The 21,396-nt window shown below is 39.5% G+C and overlaps 1 protein-coding gene across 1 annotated transcript in view; it reads right to left on the bottom strand.

Annotated features, from left to right (window-relative positions):
• Positions 1 to 1,270: 1,270 nt before the first annotated feature.
• Positions 1,271 to 21,396, bottom strand: part of rragd (ras-related GTP binding D) — an 80,059-nt gene continuing 59,933 nt past the window's right edge. The window contains exon 7 of the mRNA XM_030045212.1: positions 1,271 to 3,644. Coding sequence (XP_029901072.1) covers positions 3,493 to 3,644 — 152 coding nt within the window. The 3' untranslated portion in view covers positions 1,271 to 3,492. The remainder of the gene's footprint in view (positions 3,645 to 21,396) is intronic.

Here is a 21,396-nt window from a genome sequence, read left to right as displayed (position 1 = left end):
GTTAGTTGTTGTTAGTTTAATTGTGCAATCCTCATCGGGTAAGACTTCAGCAGTCTTCTGGCTTGACCTAGTCTTTGAGGTCCAATTTCATTTTCTGTGTGAAAAAGCAGCAGAGAGTCGAGGCGAGTGGAGAGCTCAGGACGGAGAAAAGCTGGAAATCCCAGATGGAGAGCATTCAGGCAGAGCGGAGGCCGGATTATAACTCTAAACATCAAATTGTCTTATGTAACACATTGTAGTGCAGACGATAACACACGTCCAGCCACCAGAAGCTGTTACGCAATCCACATTTGACCTGGCAAGGCAGCGCATGTCTGCACATGTACACACACACATACACACACACACAAATGTACACATACACACAATGCAATATTGTAGCAAACATGTATTTGTCTTATAGAGTGTCCCATCTGTGTGTGTATGTGTATGTTCATGTGTGTGTGTGTGTGTGTATGTGTGCGTGTGTGTGTGTGTGCCGTGGTGACTTCATTTATCTCAATTGGACATCCCAGTCTTTTGTATGTTAATCCAGCGGTGGTGTAATAATGATGACACAATCCAGAGCAGCCGCGGGTCCATTTGTTTGCAGCCTCAGTGTGCTTTAGCCAGCAACACAGCAGTAAGGTTTTTGTCTTTAAATACATTCAGAATGTATATGACATAACTTCTCTCCTAGTCCTGACCATTTTAATCCTCAGAAACATCAAGAGCACATCAGTGGAATCTGTCAAACATGGCTTAACTTCTGCTGGATGACAAAGAAGGAAACAGCGACTGCCAACGTTTTCAAGGGACTTTGAAAGGACAACTCACTCATCAGTTCTGTATCATATGGGCCTAGTATGGAGCCATCTGTAGGCTGACCACTGTTAAACCACAGAAACTGATATATTCCCAGCTGAAGTACTGTATAACAGATCATGTGATCCTGGCTGGAACTAAAAATCTTAGAGTAATTGCCAATATGGACAGAAAACAATTTGAAATAAAATATTTTTAGATCTGGATGATGTGGACTTGATCCAAGTCATATGCAAAGAAGCAGTGGCTACAAATAACAGCTATTGTCCCTAAACTGTACAGTGTGTGATTCTTCAAGAATCTTGATCTACTCATAGCGGACCCTGCTGGGAGTTTGGTATGGAGGAGTTTTCAACTGGATACCTGGTCAGTTGTGTTGTAGTTTCTTTAGGTGTGTTTTTTCCCTTTGCAAATTATGGTATACTAAATAAGAAAATATCAATGCAAAGGGCAAAATTTGATCAAATTTTAATATTGCACAAACATTTTTATGCTCAACAGAAGCAGTAGAAGCAGTACAAATTTTTGTTAATAACTTAAGCAATACAATAAATAGTGATAGAAATACATAAAAACTAAATGACTTAGGCCGTGTCCACACGGATATGGATTTTTTGAAAACACAAACTTATCTGTGCCCATCTACATGGGAGTGCGTTTGAAAATTCTTTCTCCATGCAAGAGTGGAAAAATGCACATATTTGTGATGTGAGCATGTGACTGCAGCTTTTTGTTGACATTTCCCAGTTAGCTACAAACTCAAGAGCAAATAGGGTTAAAAACATTTTTATAATGTCTAAAACTGTAGGGAAAAGGAAGTGGAATGAACAATGGTTGAGTGGTTTATATGGACAGAGGAGGAGGCTGAGTTCCTCCTAAACGTCACAAATTAATACAAGTTGTTGAAAATAACGTTTTCAAATTCACTGTCCACACTGCAAACCAAAACAGCCTATTCCACTCCAGACAGCATTTTCCAAAAGTTTTCTTTGATCAAAAACACCGTGTGGACACAGCCTTGGGGTTGGCATGGTTGGCTTGATGAATTGTTCAGTTTCATTGCACAACATTTTATACTGGATGTCCTGAAATGTCACATGTGGTGTTTCTCGCATGTATAAGTCTCCACTCTTCTTTGTACACCATACATGTTGTTTCTAAAATGGGTAAGTCTCCAGTTGGCACATTAGCATACTGTCTTTTCTTTTTTCTGATTCAAACCCCAGCTGGTGGGAACACGACAAATATAGCTACAAATTGATGTGTCACCGACAGAATAATGACATCCTCACCATATGTTTGGATGGCCTCTAAACAGGTTTCCAGCTTACAACTGGAATGAGGCAGCAATAAACAGGTCGCCCCACACAACTGATGTAGACGCTCCTTGAGCCAATCAACCACAACATGCATCATCCCTCCAAATTCTGACTAGTAGTTTTAGTTCAGCCTTTCAAAAATTGAAATTTTAACCATTATTAGCAGCCTAATCAGATCATCACTGCTTTCAAAAAATGGAGTTCCCAAATGCATTGCCACTTAATTTTGTCTGGGGTGGTCTGGGGTGTTTGAGATACCTAATTAAAGTGTGCTCATTGGGCCAAAAAGTGCATTTTTAAAAAATACTAGAACAAAGTGTGAAGACACGTCACCTCTCCAACTTTCATCAAATTCAGAAATGTGAACCTTCAAAGTTTGGTGACAGTTTAAACAATGAAAATATATACCACAATCAACAGCAATGAAAATATATATTATCCCTTTAAGTTTCATCAAGGACCAGTGGTGTCTGAGATATCACAAGAGATTAGCTTTGATGGACGGAGTGCAGTAGAAAAATCACGATAGTGCCAAAGTGCTATCAAACTTGGAAAAAACTTTCAAGCGACATGTCCCTCCAGTGTGTTGTCCAAGTCTCTTGTGTCTAATAAAATGAAAAAAGCAAGGCAGTAGAACATCAGAGGATTTTTAAAGAATACACTCACTGTTTTGAAGATTGTCTCACTGTTCAACTCACCCATTAAGCGATAACAACATGGATACCAGGATAACCACCGGCTCCGGTGCTGCATGATAACAGTTTAGTCTCCACTGTATTGAGTGATGATAACTACCACCTTTAAGCATACACGGTGTGAGATGACAGCATGCCCCATTACTAACACACACAGGCTACTAACATTTTCCTTAAAGACTAAACAGGTCTTTATTAATAAAAAGTGGCTCATGGTCTTCATATGACCTGTGGATTTGATACACTTGAAAACAAAATATAATTAAATGAATATAGCTGATTTTATCAGGTTTATTTTAGGGTAACCCTATTTCAGACGATCCACTTATCCATCTACTGCACAGCGATTTGTAGTGATTTGTCTCTCAGTGCTCACAGCGTTCACTTTGTATGGAAATAAACCAAGTGGCGCAAGTCTGATGGGACATATACTGTTTACAGAGGAGTTTACAAGTTCTGATTTTCTTAGTTTTGAGATAATGCTTCTGGCTTACTATGACTCAGTGTAATGTATGCTGTCAGCATGGAGCGCTGGAGTCAGTGATCAACCAGGGAACCACAGATGATTTTTTTTGGGCTGATGTTCTTATCACCTAATGGCTAAGCTGAATGGGATAATCTTAGGAGTTAAGCTCAGTTACAGCTGGGTGACTGATATGCGAGGTCACCAGCTCTCAGTGTGGGTTGGTGAGGCCTCCATTGGTCACAGTCTGTTTGCTCCACCTCCTCTGATTGAGGAGTTTGCGATTCTGTTGAACCTTGATACGGACATCAAAGACTTCCTGTATGGCTTTCTTGAAACAGTGGAAGTTGTAGTCAATGAGTCCTGCAAGACACAAAGATAAGACCGAGTTAACCACCAGTTACTTTTACACGTCAGAGTTGGTTCCCATTAAAGGGATAGTTTGCCCATTTTGAAAAATGTAGAGTGATGTATACTGGCTGGGTGCTCCAAATGCTAACTGCCACTGAGGTAGACTTCCCTCCAGCAAACATTCTTCAAAATACAACAATAGCTCTGTGTTCATGAGGAGCGTCAATCTGCCTGGCCATGTCTCTCTATGTCAGTACACCTTATTAATGCAGCTCAAAGAGGCCTAAATGTGACCTACAGCAACAGAGAGAATTCCCTCACACCCTGGAGAAAATTGTTTTTTTTTGTCCTCCAATATATGGATTTGTTCAGTGAAGAAAACAAACAATGCCAAACTCAAGCAATCTGCTTCTGTCTCTATGGCGGCCACTGCTCCTCTGGGGCAGAGTGATACAGGAGGTGCAGAAGTTACTGGATCTTTCTGGATGAAGATAACAGGAAAAACACATGTGATGGTCCTATTAATCGCGATGCTTGTAAAGTGATGCTAAACCTTCTTTAAACGGATTAAGGTGGTTATTTTTCATAATGTTAGCTGGGGGGAAGTCCACCTCAATGGCAGGAGGCTAACAGTTAGCATGTGGAGCATCCAGCCAGTATCCAGCACTCAGTAACAATAAGAGGAAGATAGAGCCACTACTGTGCTACAGAACAGGAGGAGCAGGGAGGTGAAATAAACATTAAATTTTTCAAATGGGTGAACCATCTGTTTAAAAAAAAAAAAAGAAAAAAAAAAACAGAAATGCACTGCCTTTCTGTGGTGTATGGTGATATATGAAGCTCTTTTTTTTCACAAGACAACACATACCCTACCATTTGATCATATCAGCAGTGCCTCTGTTTAGGTATGCATGATACTCCAAGTGTGCTAATGGTTCAGTCACTAACATTACCAGTAAGCCTAATGCTACTGTATTCTCCAGAGATACAAGGGATTCAATTAACCAGCAGAGATCACCTTCAATAAACACACAGGCCTGTATGTTTGCATCATGAATGCACTTGTTACTGAGCTCACAAAGTGTTCTATCTAGAATCTAGATCGGGGCCGGTCAATTTGGGACCCGCTGGCCACCCTTGGCCCACACTCCCTTTGTTTTGGCCTGACATGGTGTTCAACAAGCTCATGCTTTTTCTCCTCTTATTTTGAAAGTGCAGTAAAATCCAAACTGTCATGACTATGAAACATATTTTCTGTGAAGCTGAGTTTTACGGCTGAGTGCTGTTAAGCTTCAGCATTAAATTATGTATGTCTTAACTAGAAAAATGATGGTATTATGTTGTATAAAATTTAATACCTTTTAATGTAACTATCTCATCAACATTTAACATTTAACATTCACTGTAATATGAGGTAAGGACAAGTGAATGGTGCTGGATGGATTCACTAATACTTTGGAGCTACATATGGTAAATACAAATCTCCCGCTTATATTAATCTTACAGGCAGATGTCAGCTTATGAAGGTGACTGATCAGTAGATGTTCACTGTATCTCAATTTCCAGTCTCCAGTTTCATGTCAAAACACAGTTTACAGTGCCATCATTACAGATCCAAGTCACAAGTGAAAGTGGATAAAAATAGGAGAAATGACAAATGTACTTAAAGGAAAGTTTATTCTAAAGTGCATCAAGGCAAGATTCCAAGCAGCCTGTGGCCAGTGCTTTCCTAACAGCAGCTGGCACTGCTTTCCTTAGAAGTGAGGCTCTGTGGGAGATGATCTCCATGAGGACTTTTAATCTCAAGAAAAAGTCGGAGTGTCAGTCACTGAGAATTACAATCCTTTGTTCACAAAGACAGAGTGCAACACTGCACAGGCAAATTCAGACAGAGGAGCAAAAGGGACACAGGAAGAAATGTTAGAGCAAAACTATATATGACGGAAGCAACAGCTCATCCAGAAATTCAATATCACGGACAAAACTACCTCTGAAGTCCAAGAAATCTTGAAATGAGTACTGTTTGTGAGGAAAGCTTTGATGACATACTGAATAAATTCAAAATCAATTTTATTTGGAACCCTTCATCACTGTTGCAGTCTCAAAGGACTTATAAGCCCATAGTTTTTGAAAACAAAACATATTTCAGGATGGTGATTTAACAAACCCCAAAATCTTAAGTGAGCAAACTGACTAAGATATGTTCATGCTGAACTTCAATCAATGGAGCGCAGGAAGGAGGATTCAACAAGGCAGCCGACAACAACACAACCAGTGTCACACTGGTTGTAACAAAGTAACACTGAGTAACAAACTAACACAGCGAAAAAAAACTGCTGACTGAGTCAGTACACATACATATTTCGACAATAAAGACAAGATTTGTGTCAGCTGTTGATGCACTATATGGACAAGCTCCCAGCTCCCAGTTTTTGTGCTGATGTTGATGCCAGAGGAGGTTTGGAGCTCTGCAGTTTCTGAGTCAGAAGAGCGTTGACCACTTTTACGCACTATGAGCCTCAGCGCTCGGCGACCCCGCTCTGTGACTTTACGTGGCGCTGCCACCTGGTGGCTGAGTTGCTGTGGTTCATAAACACTTCCACTTTGCAATAATCCCACTTCCCGCTGATGGTGGAATATCAAGGAGGGAAGAAACTTCACCAGCTGACTTGTTGCAGCGGTGGCATCCTATTACATTACTATTACAGCAGCATGCTGGAACTCAGTGAGCTCTTTAGAACGAGCCATTCTTTCACTAATGTTTGTAAAGGCAGACTGCATGGCTCGCTGCTGGATTTTATACACCTGTGGCAATGGGACTGGATGAAACACCTGAATTCAGTGATTTAGAGGTTTTCCTCAATACTTTTGTCCATACTGTATGTATTACACATCTTTTTCAGCTATAATCTGACTGGCATTAAAAGAACTTGGCAGCAGTTAAAACTGAAATAAGAACATAGTTCAAACTGGTAAGATATATTTTCATTATAGCTACTTCATTCTTTTAATTGCAGCCTCGTGACAGGCTTGAGTTCATCAAGTTTCCAGTGGTTTCCACAGGATGACAGGGAAAACAGAATTTTGGTAGAGTGCTGGCTGTGTAGAGTACTGTGGGGGCGGCAAGTGTCAGTTATACAGTATACAGGATTTATCCCAAACTTTGATGTAGAGGAGGACTGCCTCAGCTCTTCTCCTTTTTTTCCTTAAAGAGGGAAGATGAGCAGAGAAAATGAGGGTGTTTGAAGATTAACAAAGACAATAACAAGTGAAATTAATTTAAGTATAAATATATTCGCTATTTTAAAACCAAAGCAAAATGATTTCCTAGCTGCTTGGAAACACCGCTGACAGAAACAAGATTTGTCACTTTTTCGCTGAGCGAGAAAGCCAGTCTTCAGAACAATTTTCAACTTAGAAACTGGTTACTGCAAATAATTTGGGTTTTAAGGTCCAGAAAGAGAAGCCCCTTTCAGGCTGCCACAAGAGGAATGGATGCCAAGTGGGAAACCATCAGTTCAAGCAAGATACAGTCCTCATCTAACAGTACTAATACTATTACTGACAATACTGATACTAACAGTGGCAAAATTCTCTATTAGATTTAGCAGGGACATTATATATTTGCACAATATTTATCTCTTTTTATAGACATACTTTGCCTGTCTCTGCAGTCATAAAACAGGCTTACATGGTGGGATTTAATTGCCAGCAACAGTGGAAAAGTACATATTGCACCACTGTAGCTGTGCTGTCATTCCTCTTCAGCAACAATAGAGTTCAGGTATGACAGACTGAGTGATTAAGATAATCTTTTAATGTATTTACATAACAGCAGCTTTTCAATTGTTTCATCTGTGTGTGCTCACAGCATCTGATCTGCAGCAGGCTTTGTAAGTGAGCAAAAGAACAAAGTTGGCCAACCCAAAGGGAAGCCTGTGAGTGGCAGGGGAACCTGAAGGAATACTGGTCTGGTTTCCAGACTCCATGAATCACGCTGTGGTTGAATGAGTTCTGTCCATGTCTCTATCAAGACTACTGTCTTGGCCCAAAGGTGGAACAAGCACTGACTCTGGTTAAACCAATCACAGTAGGGTGACTGACTGTGTCATCAGGCTTCGCTGCAGCAAAGGCTACATTTAGACTGGCTAATTGTTAGTCTTTTAATTTATCAATGCTGTAACGTTTCTCAAGAACAGAAGAAATCGACAAATTTAGCTTGTTGTTGGTAACATCACAACTCATCACAGCAACTTCGCACATATTTTGATCAAATCCAACCCCAGAAATGAGAGCAGTTCCAGATCTTAGGAATCGCTGTGTAATTGCTAGGGCCTTGCTAGGTGGTTGCTATGGTGTTCCTTATGGTTGCTAGGGTGTTGCTAGGCAGTTGCTATGGTGTTCTTGGTGGTTGCTATGGTGTTCCTAATGGTTGCTAAGGTGTTGCTAGGCAGTTGCTATGGTGTTCTGGATGGTTGCTATGGTATTTGGGGTGGTTGCTACGGTGTTTGGGGTGATTGCTAGGGAGATGCTTTGGTGTTTGGGGCAAAGGCTGGGATGTAGAGGCAGCAGTGCTAGTGGCCACTGAGACACAACAGGAGAGAAAAATAGAGGCATTTAGGGGCATTCTAGAGTCAAATCAAAATTGCTTCGAAATTTACACTGAAAGGTAAATATTAATAGACATAGATGAATGTGAGTTTCGTGGCCAGTGATGAAAGACATACTTTGATCTTGTGATAAAGTAAAAGTCATACCCCTGCACTGTAGAAATATTCAGCATACACAAAGAGCACAGAAATGAAAATTACAGAAACCCTAAATGCCACTGTGTTTCTCGTCTAGCCAATGACAGGCAGAATAATAAGAACCACTTTATTGTCATGGTTAACAACTAAATTAGGTAATAAACAAGGGATGCCCTCTTGTCCAGTCGGGGAGTCGCACCCTGGTCTCTTGCATGGCAGGTAGAGACTCTAACCACTCTGCCATCTTGGCTTGTCCGCCCAGAGACAGAAGTGATGTTTTAGAAAGTTCACAGTATGAGTGACAGTGGTGCTTGTGTGATAATCTCCTCAAAGTAATGGTCAAACAAATGCTTATTAATCAATGACACTAAGGGCCCTATCTTGTGCCACCCGCTATCCGCTGCCACTACCCGCTACCCGCAAATTGCGGATTTAGGAACCTCCGCTATCCCTAAACGGTATCTTGCGCCACCCGCTACCCGCTATCCGTTATGCCGACTCCGTCATTTGCGCCTGGAGGTGTGTCCGTGGGCGTGTTTCATGCGCTATCCCTAAAGTTGCTATCTTGCGCACACACTTTAGGGATAGCGGATTGCGGGTGGTCCTGACCACCCGCAATCCGCTATCCCTAAAGTTTGGGCTGTTACGAGAGCGCGCCCAGGCGGCTTCAATGCGCGCCGACGGAGCCTTGCCACGCAGACGGTCGGACTGATACCGGGACGCCGCCGGAATGGACTGAGTATATTACTCATATAGACTGTTTAGAGGAAAGACTGTTTTAATTGGACACTTACGCCAGCACGTTTTATTGTTTTATCATAAGCCAGCAGCTGTGCTATATTTTTATTTTTAATATTTTATTTGCCCAATCTACCTTGTCAATAAATTAGTTTACACATAGTTCCACCTCTGCCTCTTGTGTGTCTGTGGTGTGGCCCGGGGATTTTACTCAATCAGTACAACCTTGTGACACGTCTACTTGGACACATGTGGCTCCACCTCCCGAATTAACTCGCCTATAATATAATATATAATATGTATATAAAGCCAACTTGCTTTAGCCTCAGTAGAAGCCCTGAGAAAATCTACCTCCCTCTCTCCATCGCGGGTTTAGGATTTAGGATTTAGGATTTAGGATAGCGCAGCCTGCCCTTAAAGGCAATGACACCTGGCACACTGATTGGTTTAACTGGCTTAACGCCCAAAACACGCCTATGCATAATATAGCGGGTAGCGCAGGTGTTTTGCGGATAGCGGGAGGTGCACAAGATAGCAACTTTTACGGGGGAACGCCTCTTTCTAAATCCTAAATCCGCAAATAGCGGGTTTAGGGAGTCTGGCGCAAGATAGGGCCCTTAGTCCGATAGGAAAATAAAACATATCACCAGAAATGTAAGGCTTTCGTTGGCAAACTGTGAAAATTGCGTGCCAACTCCTAAAAATTGTCCGTTTCTGAGTGAGGTAGAAAAGTTTGTTTTTCTCCTTCTCTCCCCAGATTTTGGGTTTCAGTTATAATGGAAGTCTATGAGGCAGAGAGCTGGCACTCCTGCCTTGTTAAGTATCAGTGTGTCAAAAGTTTAAGGCGGTTTGCTTCTGTAGTTAGATTTTCAGAAGCAAAACCAATTTTCCTACTACTTTATCACTTTTTATGCATGTGGAGTGAAAATTGTGGCTGTATGAGCAAGTTAAAGAGAAGATTTTCAGAAAAAATGCAAAGTCCGATTGGTTTGAAAATTGACATCCAGCTTCATCTCCACAAGACAAACTTTTTTCATATTTTGTGTGTGGGCATAGCGCAAAATCTGTGCGCCCTAGAGGCTTGCGAAATTTTCGTCATTCATTTCCTATGGGACAAATTTTTCGTTAAGGTGGAATTGCAAAAAATCGGTAAGTTGGATTGCTTCTAGTGTTGCAAAGGGGTGGAAAGTTTCCAGTAAATTTCCCGGAAAGTTTCTGAAAATTCCCGTGGGAATTCCCGTGGGAATTTTCGCTCTGGAATATTGGAAATTTTCAGAAGATTTTTGCTGTCACTTTTTTCAAATTCTTCCGAAAATTCCCGGGAAAATTTGGCTCGGGAATTTTGGGAATTTTCGTTTTTTTTTTCTTGTCATCAATTTGAATGAGGTTTTTTAAAAAGTTTCCATGGAAATTTAAGCTTTTAATAAATTAAGAAATTTCATTTTTGTTGTTGTTAACTTAAGGTGAATGGGGCAAAAATAAACAATAATCAATAAAATGAATGTCAACATCAATATCACCATTTTGGAAATGAAAACCCTAATCTCCTGAACTCAGGACTCACCTCTAACCCAAAGGCCACAATGCCAGCATACTGTAAAATCATCATCCCCATACCCAAGTGTGTGAAATAAAACTTAAATATAAAACTTATAATATAAACAGTCAACTTTGCATTTTGGTGGAAACAAATATGTTGCATGATTCAATGCAAATTCAACTGTGCACCGTGATTCACATATGCAAATAATTTCGAACACATTTGATCATCATCAATCAGTAGCCTATACTCCACTAGGCTACAGCACTTCCACTGAGACAGACGATCACTACATCAGCATCACGATTCAATTTCCTGCATTTCTATACATTTTAATGCGTAGTTTGAACCACTTCATATGCACACCTTAACAATAGTACTGCACACAGTCCTATGCCTGAATTAATAGCCTAAACCTCTTACTAACACTGGATAACTGCTGGTCGTTGTATTAATATCCTACAACAGAACAGACATAGGATTATTATACAGAGAAAGAAAATGCTTTTTAAGTATATATGTATATGACCGGGTGAATGCAGTGAATATAAATTCCCAAAAATGCCCGTTAATTCCCGTTAATTTCCGAAAATTCCCATGGAAATTTTCCAACTTTGAAAATTCCGGGAATTTTGCAACACTAATTGCTTCTAAAAGTAATCGCTCACTTATCCCAGTCTGGCCGCACGTTTTTCTAATTTATTGTGTGGGGGTAATGCAAAAACTGTGGGAGGATTAGTGCGCTGAAAAATGTGCATAATGATAATAATAATAATAATAATAATAATATGCAAGTATGCAAGAGAATAAGATGTGTTGTTGTGTCAAGGCAAGCACATGATAATAATAACAATAATGCTTAATTTAGTTTTAGGAGTATTCTCTTTGGGAAAGACCTACAGAAACCGGAGGGCATTAAGTATGTTTATAATTATTTAGTATCAGAATGAATGGGTTGCAAACATTCAACCAAACCAACATCTCTTTGGGCATCATATCTTTAGATACAGTATATACAGTACATAATTGCACTGATTAAGTCTTTGCATGGCTTTGATTTCTTTTCGTATGGGGTAATGGTTGAAAAAACAGCTGGTGGTGAAAGAGGTTAGTGGTGTTTCCTGTTCTGCCGGGACTGATTGCCGACATCATTTGCACCAAATACCGCTCTGCGCTTGGTCAGACTTCAGGTAGCTGAATCATTTCCAAATAACCGAAGAGGTACACTCCCCAGCTGCTCATTTTTTGCTGAGTAACATTTGGCTACTTCATACAGTTGGTCATGGCGAGTTGCTGTGAGTGGGGGAGAGGCTGAACACATCAACCACTCATGCAGGTTTTTTCATATAAATACTTGGGTGTTATGATGGATTATCTGCTATTGTGGAAAGACCACATTGATCTTGTCTGCAAAAAGAGCAAACAAAGAATTTATTTTCTCCAGCGTCTTAGGTCTTTAAGTGCTAATGAACACATTTTGCTCATATTATGAATGTGCTACAGTATTGTAATGACACATAAAGGGATGTACCTGAATCCGAATTCATATTTGGCAAGTAAGGAATAACAGCTTTATGCTAAATAAATTACTCTTCCAAACATTTTTCTTTTAGTTCAGCTTTAAATAGTACATGTAACTTCCTCACAACCTGAGTTATCTTCCGAAGAATAATGATACTTTAGCTGTCTTCATCCCGCCCTTTAATTTGTAGTAGCATTAACATGGAAATTACATCTTATCCTGTGTAGCAGATGGAGGCAGACTAAAAGAATAACAATATATGTATAAGATTACATGTATAAAATGTGGTGCTGTTGAAGGAACTCTGGCCAAAATGTTATGGGACTGCAGTAAAATCAAGGCTCTGTGGTTTGGTGTAAGTAAGCAGGCCATGTCGCACACTGATATAACTATTCCACTCATACCACAATCATGCATGCTGGGACATTTGCACAGCTTCAGCAGAATATCTTCAAAGAGTAAAAATATATTTCTGTCATCATATCTGGTCACAAAGAAGGTAATTATGAAGAACTGGATCTGTTTACATTCACCCACTCAGAAAGAATGGATCACTGCAGCTACGGAGGTGATTCAGTTGGAAAAGGGAGTGTTTAGTTGACAGAATAATAACTCTGAATACGCTGAAACATGGGCGCCTGCTGAAAGAGATTTAATGTCAATGTGGAGAAGAATGTGGATATTTTTTGGACTATGATTGTCTCCTTTTTTGTCAGCTGTATCATGATATTATGTTTGAATTTGAACAGTAAGAGAAAAGAACGGGGATGTTTAAAGTGGCAAGAATGATTAGAACTGGTATTGTTTGAGGGAAGCTTTTCAGTCGTGTTGGATTAGATTTGTTAGGCTACTTGGTATAGGAGAGGGTTAGAAATGTAGAACTCTTTTTTTCCCTTCTCTTTTTGTCTTTTTGTCTGCCTGTGTGTGATTTTCTGAATTGTACTATTGTATTTCTGTTTGTATTCTGTAGAAAATAAAATTGAAAAGAAAAAAAAAAGGAAGGTTCTGCCACTATCAAGGTTCAGTCTCTGCCACAGAAGTACAGACAGATTTGGGGCAAAGAAGTGCAGTGTGAGCCTTTGATCATAAATACCAAGGTAACCCTGATTTCTGCAACACACATCTGCAGGGAGGAAGCACCACCAGTGGAAATGTCTTGATTTTATAATTGGAGTGACGGTGTTTGTATATTGATTTAATTAACACAGCCAATAAAGAGATTAAATTCATAAGATTAAGTATGAGTTGTGAATTTCTCATTTTTAATTTATCAACAGATTTATCAGCGGAAAAAGTTTATGTTTTTAGACCCTCCAGAAAAACGCGGCCAAAAATCCTTGATTATGCGGACTAAAATCCTTGATTCCGCGGGCTAAAATCCTTGATTATGCGATTAAATATGCGGGTTTTTTATGTCATTTTATGCGGTGAAATTGCGGGAAGTTGCGAAGTATGCGAATAGTTGTGAAATATGCGAAAAGATGCGAAATATGCGGGAACTGGAAAAAGGTGATTCTTCTCCCACACCCTGTTACTAGGCTACTACTGAATGAAAAAGACCAATTTTAAAGATATCCTATGGTAAACAGGCATACTAGAAGCAAGCTACATCACAGAAAGTGCTGGTAATGTTTAATTTATTTTATTTTATCATCTTAAGCATGGCTTAAACCTTGTTCAGTGCAATATCATCTTTTCTCTCTCCTGTGGGCGCCGTTCTTCCGTTAGCTCGTTGTTGTGTTGTGAATGCGCGAGCTGATGACGTCGGGCCGGGCGTCGCATATAAATTAACATCACAACCCCATTTATTTACTTTAGTTATAGTTTTCTCATTTTATGCGGAAATTGTGAAATCAAGTGAGACCCGCATATTTCGCAAAATACGCGAAATATGCGGGAATTATGCGCCCTTTTGGAAAATAATTGACCCCCGCATAATCAGCGACATTTTGGTGATTTATGCGGGAATCGCATAAATCGCATAATCGCGTTTTTCTGGAGGGTCTATGTTTTACACCAAGAAACAGACTGCTGCATCCATGCTAAAAGACACTAGAGAAAGACGTGTACAGCAGAAATCAGATGACTGGAAAAATAAATGCTCTCGTTAAAAAATAATTAACACTGCAATAACAGTAAATGGCAACAATGTTTAAATAAATAAGCACACCAGAGACACCAGAATGGCAAGCTGCTTCAAATAACGTGATACTGTCTAATCCCCATTTATGGGCCAATTAGAATAAATAAATAAATAAATAAATAAATGCAAAAAGAAAAACAAAAGAAAAAAAAAAGATTGAATATTAGTAAAACAAATAGTTGAAAAAGGTTACCATAATGTTTTTGTTTTTTTTTTATTATTATTTTGAACTACAAGAGAACTATATTTACAGCTATTAAAATGATATATTTAAATGTCAGATCAAATCATGCTGGATCAATGTCAGATCAATGTAAGATTTCGTGCATTTAAAAAAAAAAAAAAAAAAAAAAAAACATTCCTGAGTCTGAGATAACAAGGTTTCCCTTTGAAGTGGAAGCTGCTGTGAAAAAAAGTAAAAAGTTAAAAAAAAAAAAAAGTCAGAGGATAGGCCACAGCTGCCACAAAACTATTCCAGGTGATTCCAGGTGTAACATCTTTGAAAATATTAACTGCATTTTAACTAGTTATTATAGCAGGTAAAAAATCTTGAAAAATTTCCAGTCATGTTTTAGACAACTGTGCATGAGAGAGAGAGAGAGAAAGAGTGAGAAAAAGAGTGAGAGAGAGAGAAAGAGAGAGCGAGAGAGCGAGAGAGAGAGAGATTAAAATTAAAATAGAAATTGCGTTAGTTGCAATTTGCAAGAGAAAAATTATATTATAACTAATAATAAAATAAATAATAAAAAACATGTGCCTTACAAATTTAAAAAAAAGTATGTGCATCATGTATAAAGTTGTATCAAAAGTATCTGTATTATGTGCATTAAGACTAACAAATAACATCATTTGCTGAATTGAAAGGCCTGTATGTGCTGTGCAGAGGGGTAAGGAAGGCCTTCTGTGGTTGGGGGCGAGCTACGCCACAACACTGGCTCTGTACATGGTGGCTGGTGTCTGATCACAACAGCAGCCAAATAACTGTCCTGCCCGTAGCAAAGAGGTCATTCAATCTCCATATAATGTCTGACTGTCAGCATTTGAGCACACAGTATTTAAGTACCCTTTTCAGCATAATCCCTTTAACGTAACTGATGAAAACCTGCACAAATTGGCATTTTCGTCTGTAGAGTTTTTGAAAAATGGAGACATAGCTACTCTTAGTGGCCTGTATGTTGTCACACAGGAATAAAATGTAGCTGAAAAACAGATAATCAGAACCCTGTTTGATACACAGCCTTTTCTGGTTTTAATTTGACTGTGACCATCAGGAACAAACTTTGAAAACAGGTAAAACTTATGAGAAGATGGGCTGCGCTGGGCAACTCCTGCTGTGAATTTGTGGAATAGTATGAATATGAAGCAGGGATTTGCTGGAAAAGAGCATGGAGCTCTATTAACTTTCATGGGATAGATACAGCTTCAGATCTACTTTGTCCCTTTTTGAAATCAAGCTTGACAAAATTAAATCTGTAATATGCCAGTGGTTTTATCCTTGAAAGCACTATCAGTAGCAGAAAAATAGGGTATACACACACACACACACACACACACCATACAGTTAGCTAGCCAGTTGGCTGGCAAATACTTGTGAGTAAACATGATTTTGCTTCCAACAGAGGCTCAAATGTCCTAAATGACAGAGCTGTGAGACTGTGAGAAAAGCTTCAACAGTCTCTGTACAAGAGTCGCGCCTCATGTTGCTGTCAGATGCTGGCTCCTCATGCTTGTCTCCTCTGCTGGCCACAAAACACTGGCTTGCAGCTCAGCAGGCTAACTCCCCTCCAAGACAGAAAGCAACAATGCAACCTGCTGCTAGGGTATCGGGTTTAAAAGGTCACCATCACTCACAGCTGGTGCATATACAAGAAAATGGCAAAGTGAACAAAATAGATGGCGTCAGTCTGCATTCAATGGACGTGTGCTCCTTTTTCAGAGTTTGATTCATTGATTCAGTGCACAGCTTAAAGGGCAACATCCAGCCATCAGCTCCGTCCCTGGTGAACTGCACCAAGCATGCTCAGGCTTCCTAGAGTGCTCGGTTAAGTTTGCATTCCAAATAATTAGAATATTACCACATCCATAAAAGGCTGGCTTATGAAAGCTGGCTTATGAATGACCACTCTGCCCTCATTTCTACTCAAAATTGCTCAAATGAGGACCATACCAGTCATTTTGAATATTTGAGGCCTTTACTACAATTCTGAAACATTTTACATCGCAACAAACCTTTCTGCAAATCATGTGACAGTACTAAAGATTTCACAGCATATAATCAAAATGCCTCCATTTTCAAATGTGAATTCTTTGTTCACTGCAGAAACAGAACATTATAAGGTGGCTGTTCAACAAAGTCGTCACCATTCATAAACCATAGAACTCATAACTGGCTGAGTAAAACAAACATTTCCCTAGTATAGGAACTATTTTCCAGGGGAGAGACCATTTCACTCCACCTGATTTCAAGCCATCAAAACACAACAGTGCTGCTGCTTTTAGGAAAACTAATGTGGACGACTTTATTACTGTGATGGAATACTGCTGTGAAGAAAGTTTGAAGTCTCTGAAAGTTCATTTTCATATCGTAGTGGAATGAATGGAAACCAGTGGCTGGAGAAAAGGGAGGAAAAATCATGCTGGAGTTCTAAAACATGAATGCTTGCTTTGGGAAAAGATTAGCATGCTAAACGTGCATAATCACTGGTATGGTCCTTAAACTATCCCCGTTCACTTCATCTAAATATTCTTTGGTTCATTTCCTCCAATCCTTTAATCTTTTCAGGGTTACAGAGGCTGAAGCCTATCCCGGCACGTAGTAGGTGAAAGGCATGCAGGCCCCCTGAGAGGTCACCAGTCAGTTTAATTCAAGTTAATTCCTGCGGCTGTCAGGCATTCAGGGATGGTTTGGTAAACATTTTAATCACAAACTGTTCGGTTAATTTGTTCTTTTCTTTCCCATTATGCTGTAACATTTAACAAATCCTTAATTTATCATTCTGTTCATTTCCTTTTTCAACTCTGCTACCTATCAGTTTTTTCTCCCTGTAATTATTGGAAGCTTTCCTCAATTCATGGAGATTCAATCCTGTTCTTTATCAAGTATTTCCTGCTGCACATTGCAAAGTAACTATTCGTGCTTCTCTTGAGGGTTTGCACTGTTTGCAGACAGGACGACCGCTCTCTGTAGACATTGGTCAATTCATGGCTCTTGCGGTCGAAATGGCTCGAGAGAACAGAGTTTGAGCTGTTGCCATAGTGATGCAGTATCATTCAATTCTGGCATTCTTTTAGAGCAACGATCCAGCCTATCACTGCAATGCAGCATCAGCAACGGTGTCCATGGTGTTCCAAAGATCCAGAGGTGTGGACCCTTCCTGTGCAGTGTGCTAAAATTATGTAATATCACTGCTGATGACACACAGACTATGGCTGAACCATCATCATATCATCATATTATCATATCATTACCTAGATATGAACACACAACATATTAATATCTCAAAAGGCAACAATATGGACAATATATTTATGGTTAGGGTTAGCCGGAGGGAGTGATTAGTCTGTCTTGTTAAAAAAAAAAAAAAAAGTGAAGTAACTGCATTTTCTACATTCAGTTGGTATTATCATGCTGTTTTTTGTTTTTGTTTTTGTTTTTTTGAAGAATTCCCACTTTTTACTGTTGTTTCACTTAAAATATTGTTGAAGCACAGGTTGCAGCAAAATGTTTGAAATGAATGTTTTTTTTTTTTTTTTTAAATAACTGCATTTCCTACGTCAATTTGGTATTATTATGCTGTTTTTGAAGAATGCTTAATTTTCACTGTTGCTACATAAATATCGAGGTATGAAAGTTTGCATTTTGTGCAGCCCTATTGTAGACAGCAAAAAGCATGGCTTGGCTTTAACTCTGGCAAATTGCTGATGGAATGTTTACGTGGTGCATAATGGTTACCATGGTTTAGACTGTGGATACCCAGCCTGACCTGGGTTTGGACAAAAATTTTGAAATTATGTTCGGGTTCAGGTCGGGTTCAGTCATGTCAGTGTTATTTTAGTGTAACTCTAATGTAAATGAAATAAAAATGATGGACCTACTGTCTGTTCTGGGCAACTTCCTGTATAGTGCTGGAGTTTACGTGACGACACTAAAGGCAACACATAGGCTGTTTCAGATGGTAAATCAAACCTGGTGATAGAGGACAAGCAAAATCTCAGGCTCAGGTCAGGTTTGGACATAAAAAAAAAAAAAAAAAAAAAAAAAAATCGGGGTGCGGGTCAGGTTCTGTTACTTTGCTCTTGGACTCGGGTCATGTTTGGACAAAAATATGCAGCCTGATCTGCACTCTATCATGGTTACCATGACAGCTGCTCTGCTTTCCACTGAATAAATCTCAGTTCTGATCTGGCTCTTCACTAGCCGGAGAGGTGAGTCAATGACAATAAAAAAGTCAGGCCTTACTGAGTCTGGCTTTTTACTGGCAAGGCATCTTTACATAGATTTCTAAGAAAACACATACAGCTTTGTGCTGGTATATTTTTTCTGTGTTAAGATGGTCTGATAAGGAAAAGAAGGGATTATATATTTATTTATTTATTTATTTTTTACCAGACAGCATGCATGGTGCAGAGTGCGCTCAAGTGAGCCGTCTTCCTATTATGTCCCCATGGCATGCTTTTTCTGTTTTTCCATGCCTACTTTTAAAGGCACTGGAGGTAGATAAAGTTCCTTTGCTTTAGAAACAGAAGAAGCTAGAAGCATGAGTTTTCCTCCTGTTTGAAAAAAGGTTGCCTCCTTTGGGCACAGTTTTAGTTAGTCCTCCTCCCTCTGGTAGCTGTCCCACTGTCCCTTTTATTCTATCAAAAATAAAATAAAAGTAAAATAACAGCAAATATAAACACAACATTACTTTTCATGAATGGGTTTAATAAGGGATAAAATGGAGGGAAAGCTATCTCCTGGTTAAAAAAAAAAAATAGTAGAAGTTATGTGACTACAACCACTGTGGATTTTCATGACAGCAATTTAAATAATTGAGCTTGTTTTCTGGGATGATTTATTTAATTCATGTAACATTATACAGTATTGATAAATTTTACTATACACACAAGGATGAATTCACTGCAACATACAGGCTTGATGACCCATTGTCCTACATTTACAATTTGACTGGGAAAAGGCAGGTTTGAAATGACTCATTGTTACAGTGTTTGTGATGTGAATTAGTGGGTGATGGATGAGAGTGTCCCACTGTTTGGGTCTGGCCCAAACAGTATTCTCTCTGCGAGAATTTGGCCCCCTGTCAAATCTTTTTGTTGACCCCTGGCTTAGAGTCTCCAATCCAGCTTAATGTGAGGGAAACCCAAGAGAACACGGGTGAACAGGCGAGCTGCACATGAAAGGACCAGAGTCAAACCAGCCACCATCTGGCCATGACGTCATAGGGCCAGACACTGTGTCCATTTCTCAGTGTAACCCGCTTTGTTTTTTCTGTTGCCTCTTTACAGCTTGATATACAAGATTTGTCATCATTTTTATAGTACTGCATCTTATACTGCTGGGAACACTGTACATTTCCCTTGGTGGACAGGTTGACTGAATTCAACCTATCAACCAATAAGTCAACCAGCCACCAACTGGTCCTGTAGGTCTGAGCTGAGCAACACGGCATTGTCAGACGCTGACTCTCTTCCACCTTTCCTGCCACTCTTGTAAAGCAGAGATGCAGAATAATTTTGAAATAAAGTGACACTTATCTTCTCTTCTTTTCTTTCATGTAGCCTGTAGTCTGACGATTTTCATATCACCCATGCTTGTGTTTATACATTCTCCATGGAATACTCTTTTTTTAAAGAATTATGTACACACTTCCCCCTTTCCAAAGGATTGTTAATTTGTTTAAGTTAATTATGTGGGGACAAGCTGGGACTACAAATAAGCAGCTTGGGCAGAGGAGGGCATGTTTTAACTGTCAGGAGAGAGGCAGTGAAAAACCTAGGATTTGTGACCAAACCATATGAACTCGATTTGTTTACTGTATTATATTCAAGCAAGTAACGAAATGCCAATCGTTGTGTGCCAGTCTGCAAGCGAGAGGGAATATTAAATGGAGAACACTCTTTTTTTTTTTTTCCCCCACAAAATTAAAAAGGCCTATGCTGGAAACAAAACGCTGAATCACAATTTTATGCTCTGCATCTGCCATTCAACATGGCATCAACAACAACAAGATTATGCTCTCTTATAATTTCATGAGCAACAACTGATGATATGAATGTGAGCACAGGTTTCATTTTTAAACCATAATAACCTCACTTGTATTTGTCCTGGTGATCAGATGTGCAACAGTGCTTCGAGATGAGCCCTGTCTGCTGTAAAGACATTGGAAAAGTGGAGAGTAATTTCAACAGGATGTTAAAATGGTATAGAACTAGATGAATAACGCAAAGCAATGAAGTGAAGGAAAGTTGATTTAATGGGGCTTTATTTTGATTTCACTCATCAAAACTGGCCAGCGGGTTATTCTTAGAAGCATCACAGTTATTGACAGATTATACAGCAGCCAGGCAGTGCTCAGACAGTCTGCACACTGCATCCATCTCTATAGATTGTGGTGCTCCACACATTGAAAACTGTGTGTGGTGAATCTGTAAGCAAATGTCAGTTGATAAAGGGCCTCATCCAGCTCCACACAGCCATGATAATGTCCATCAGGAGAGGCAAGTCTTTCAGCAACAGATTAGACCACACAAAGCAGGAAATACCAGGGCCTCATTCTCCTGATAACGACTGATGTTAGAGGTTAAGAACATTTTCTGAGAGCCATTCTACAAAAGCTCTTAAATTTCTGCCCAAGTTTCCCAAAACAGCATGTAGTAGGAACCTGCACCCACAGAAACCAGAGATCATCTTACAGTCGCTCTTAATGTCACCGTCACTGTTCTAAAAGGGTTAATGAATTGATGTTATGATGATAATGGATGCCTGTAAGCCACACTGGATTTTACTAACACTTAAAATGAGAGCCTTTCAGGAAGCTGAGCCCAGGTGAGTTCTTTTCTTTTCACCATGGATG

Source organism: Myripristis murdjan, chromosome 22, assembly GCF_902150065.1.
Source record: "Myripristis murdjan chromosome 22, fMyrMur1.1, whole genome shotgun sequence".
NCBI lineage: Eukaryota > Metazoa > Chordata > Actinopteri > Holocentriformes > Holocentridae > Myripristis > Myripristis murdjan.
The sequence above is the reverse complement of the archived record's forward strand: the minus strand, read 5'-3'. Positions and strand labels throughout refer to the sequence as shown.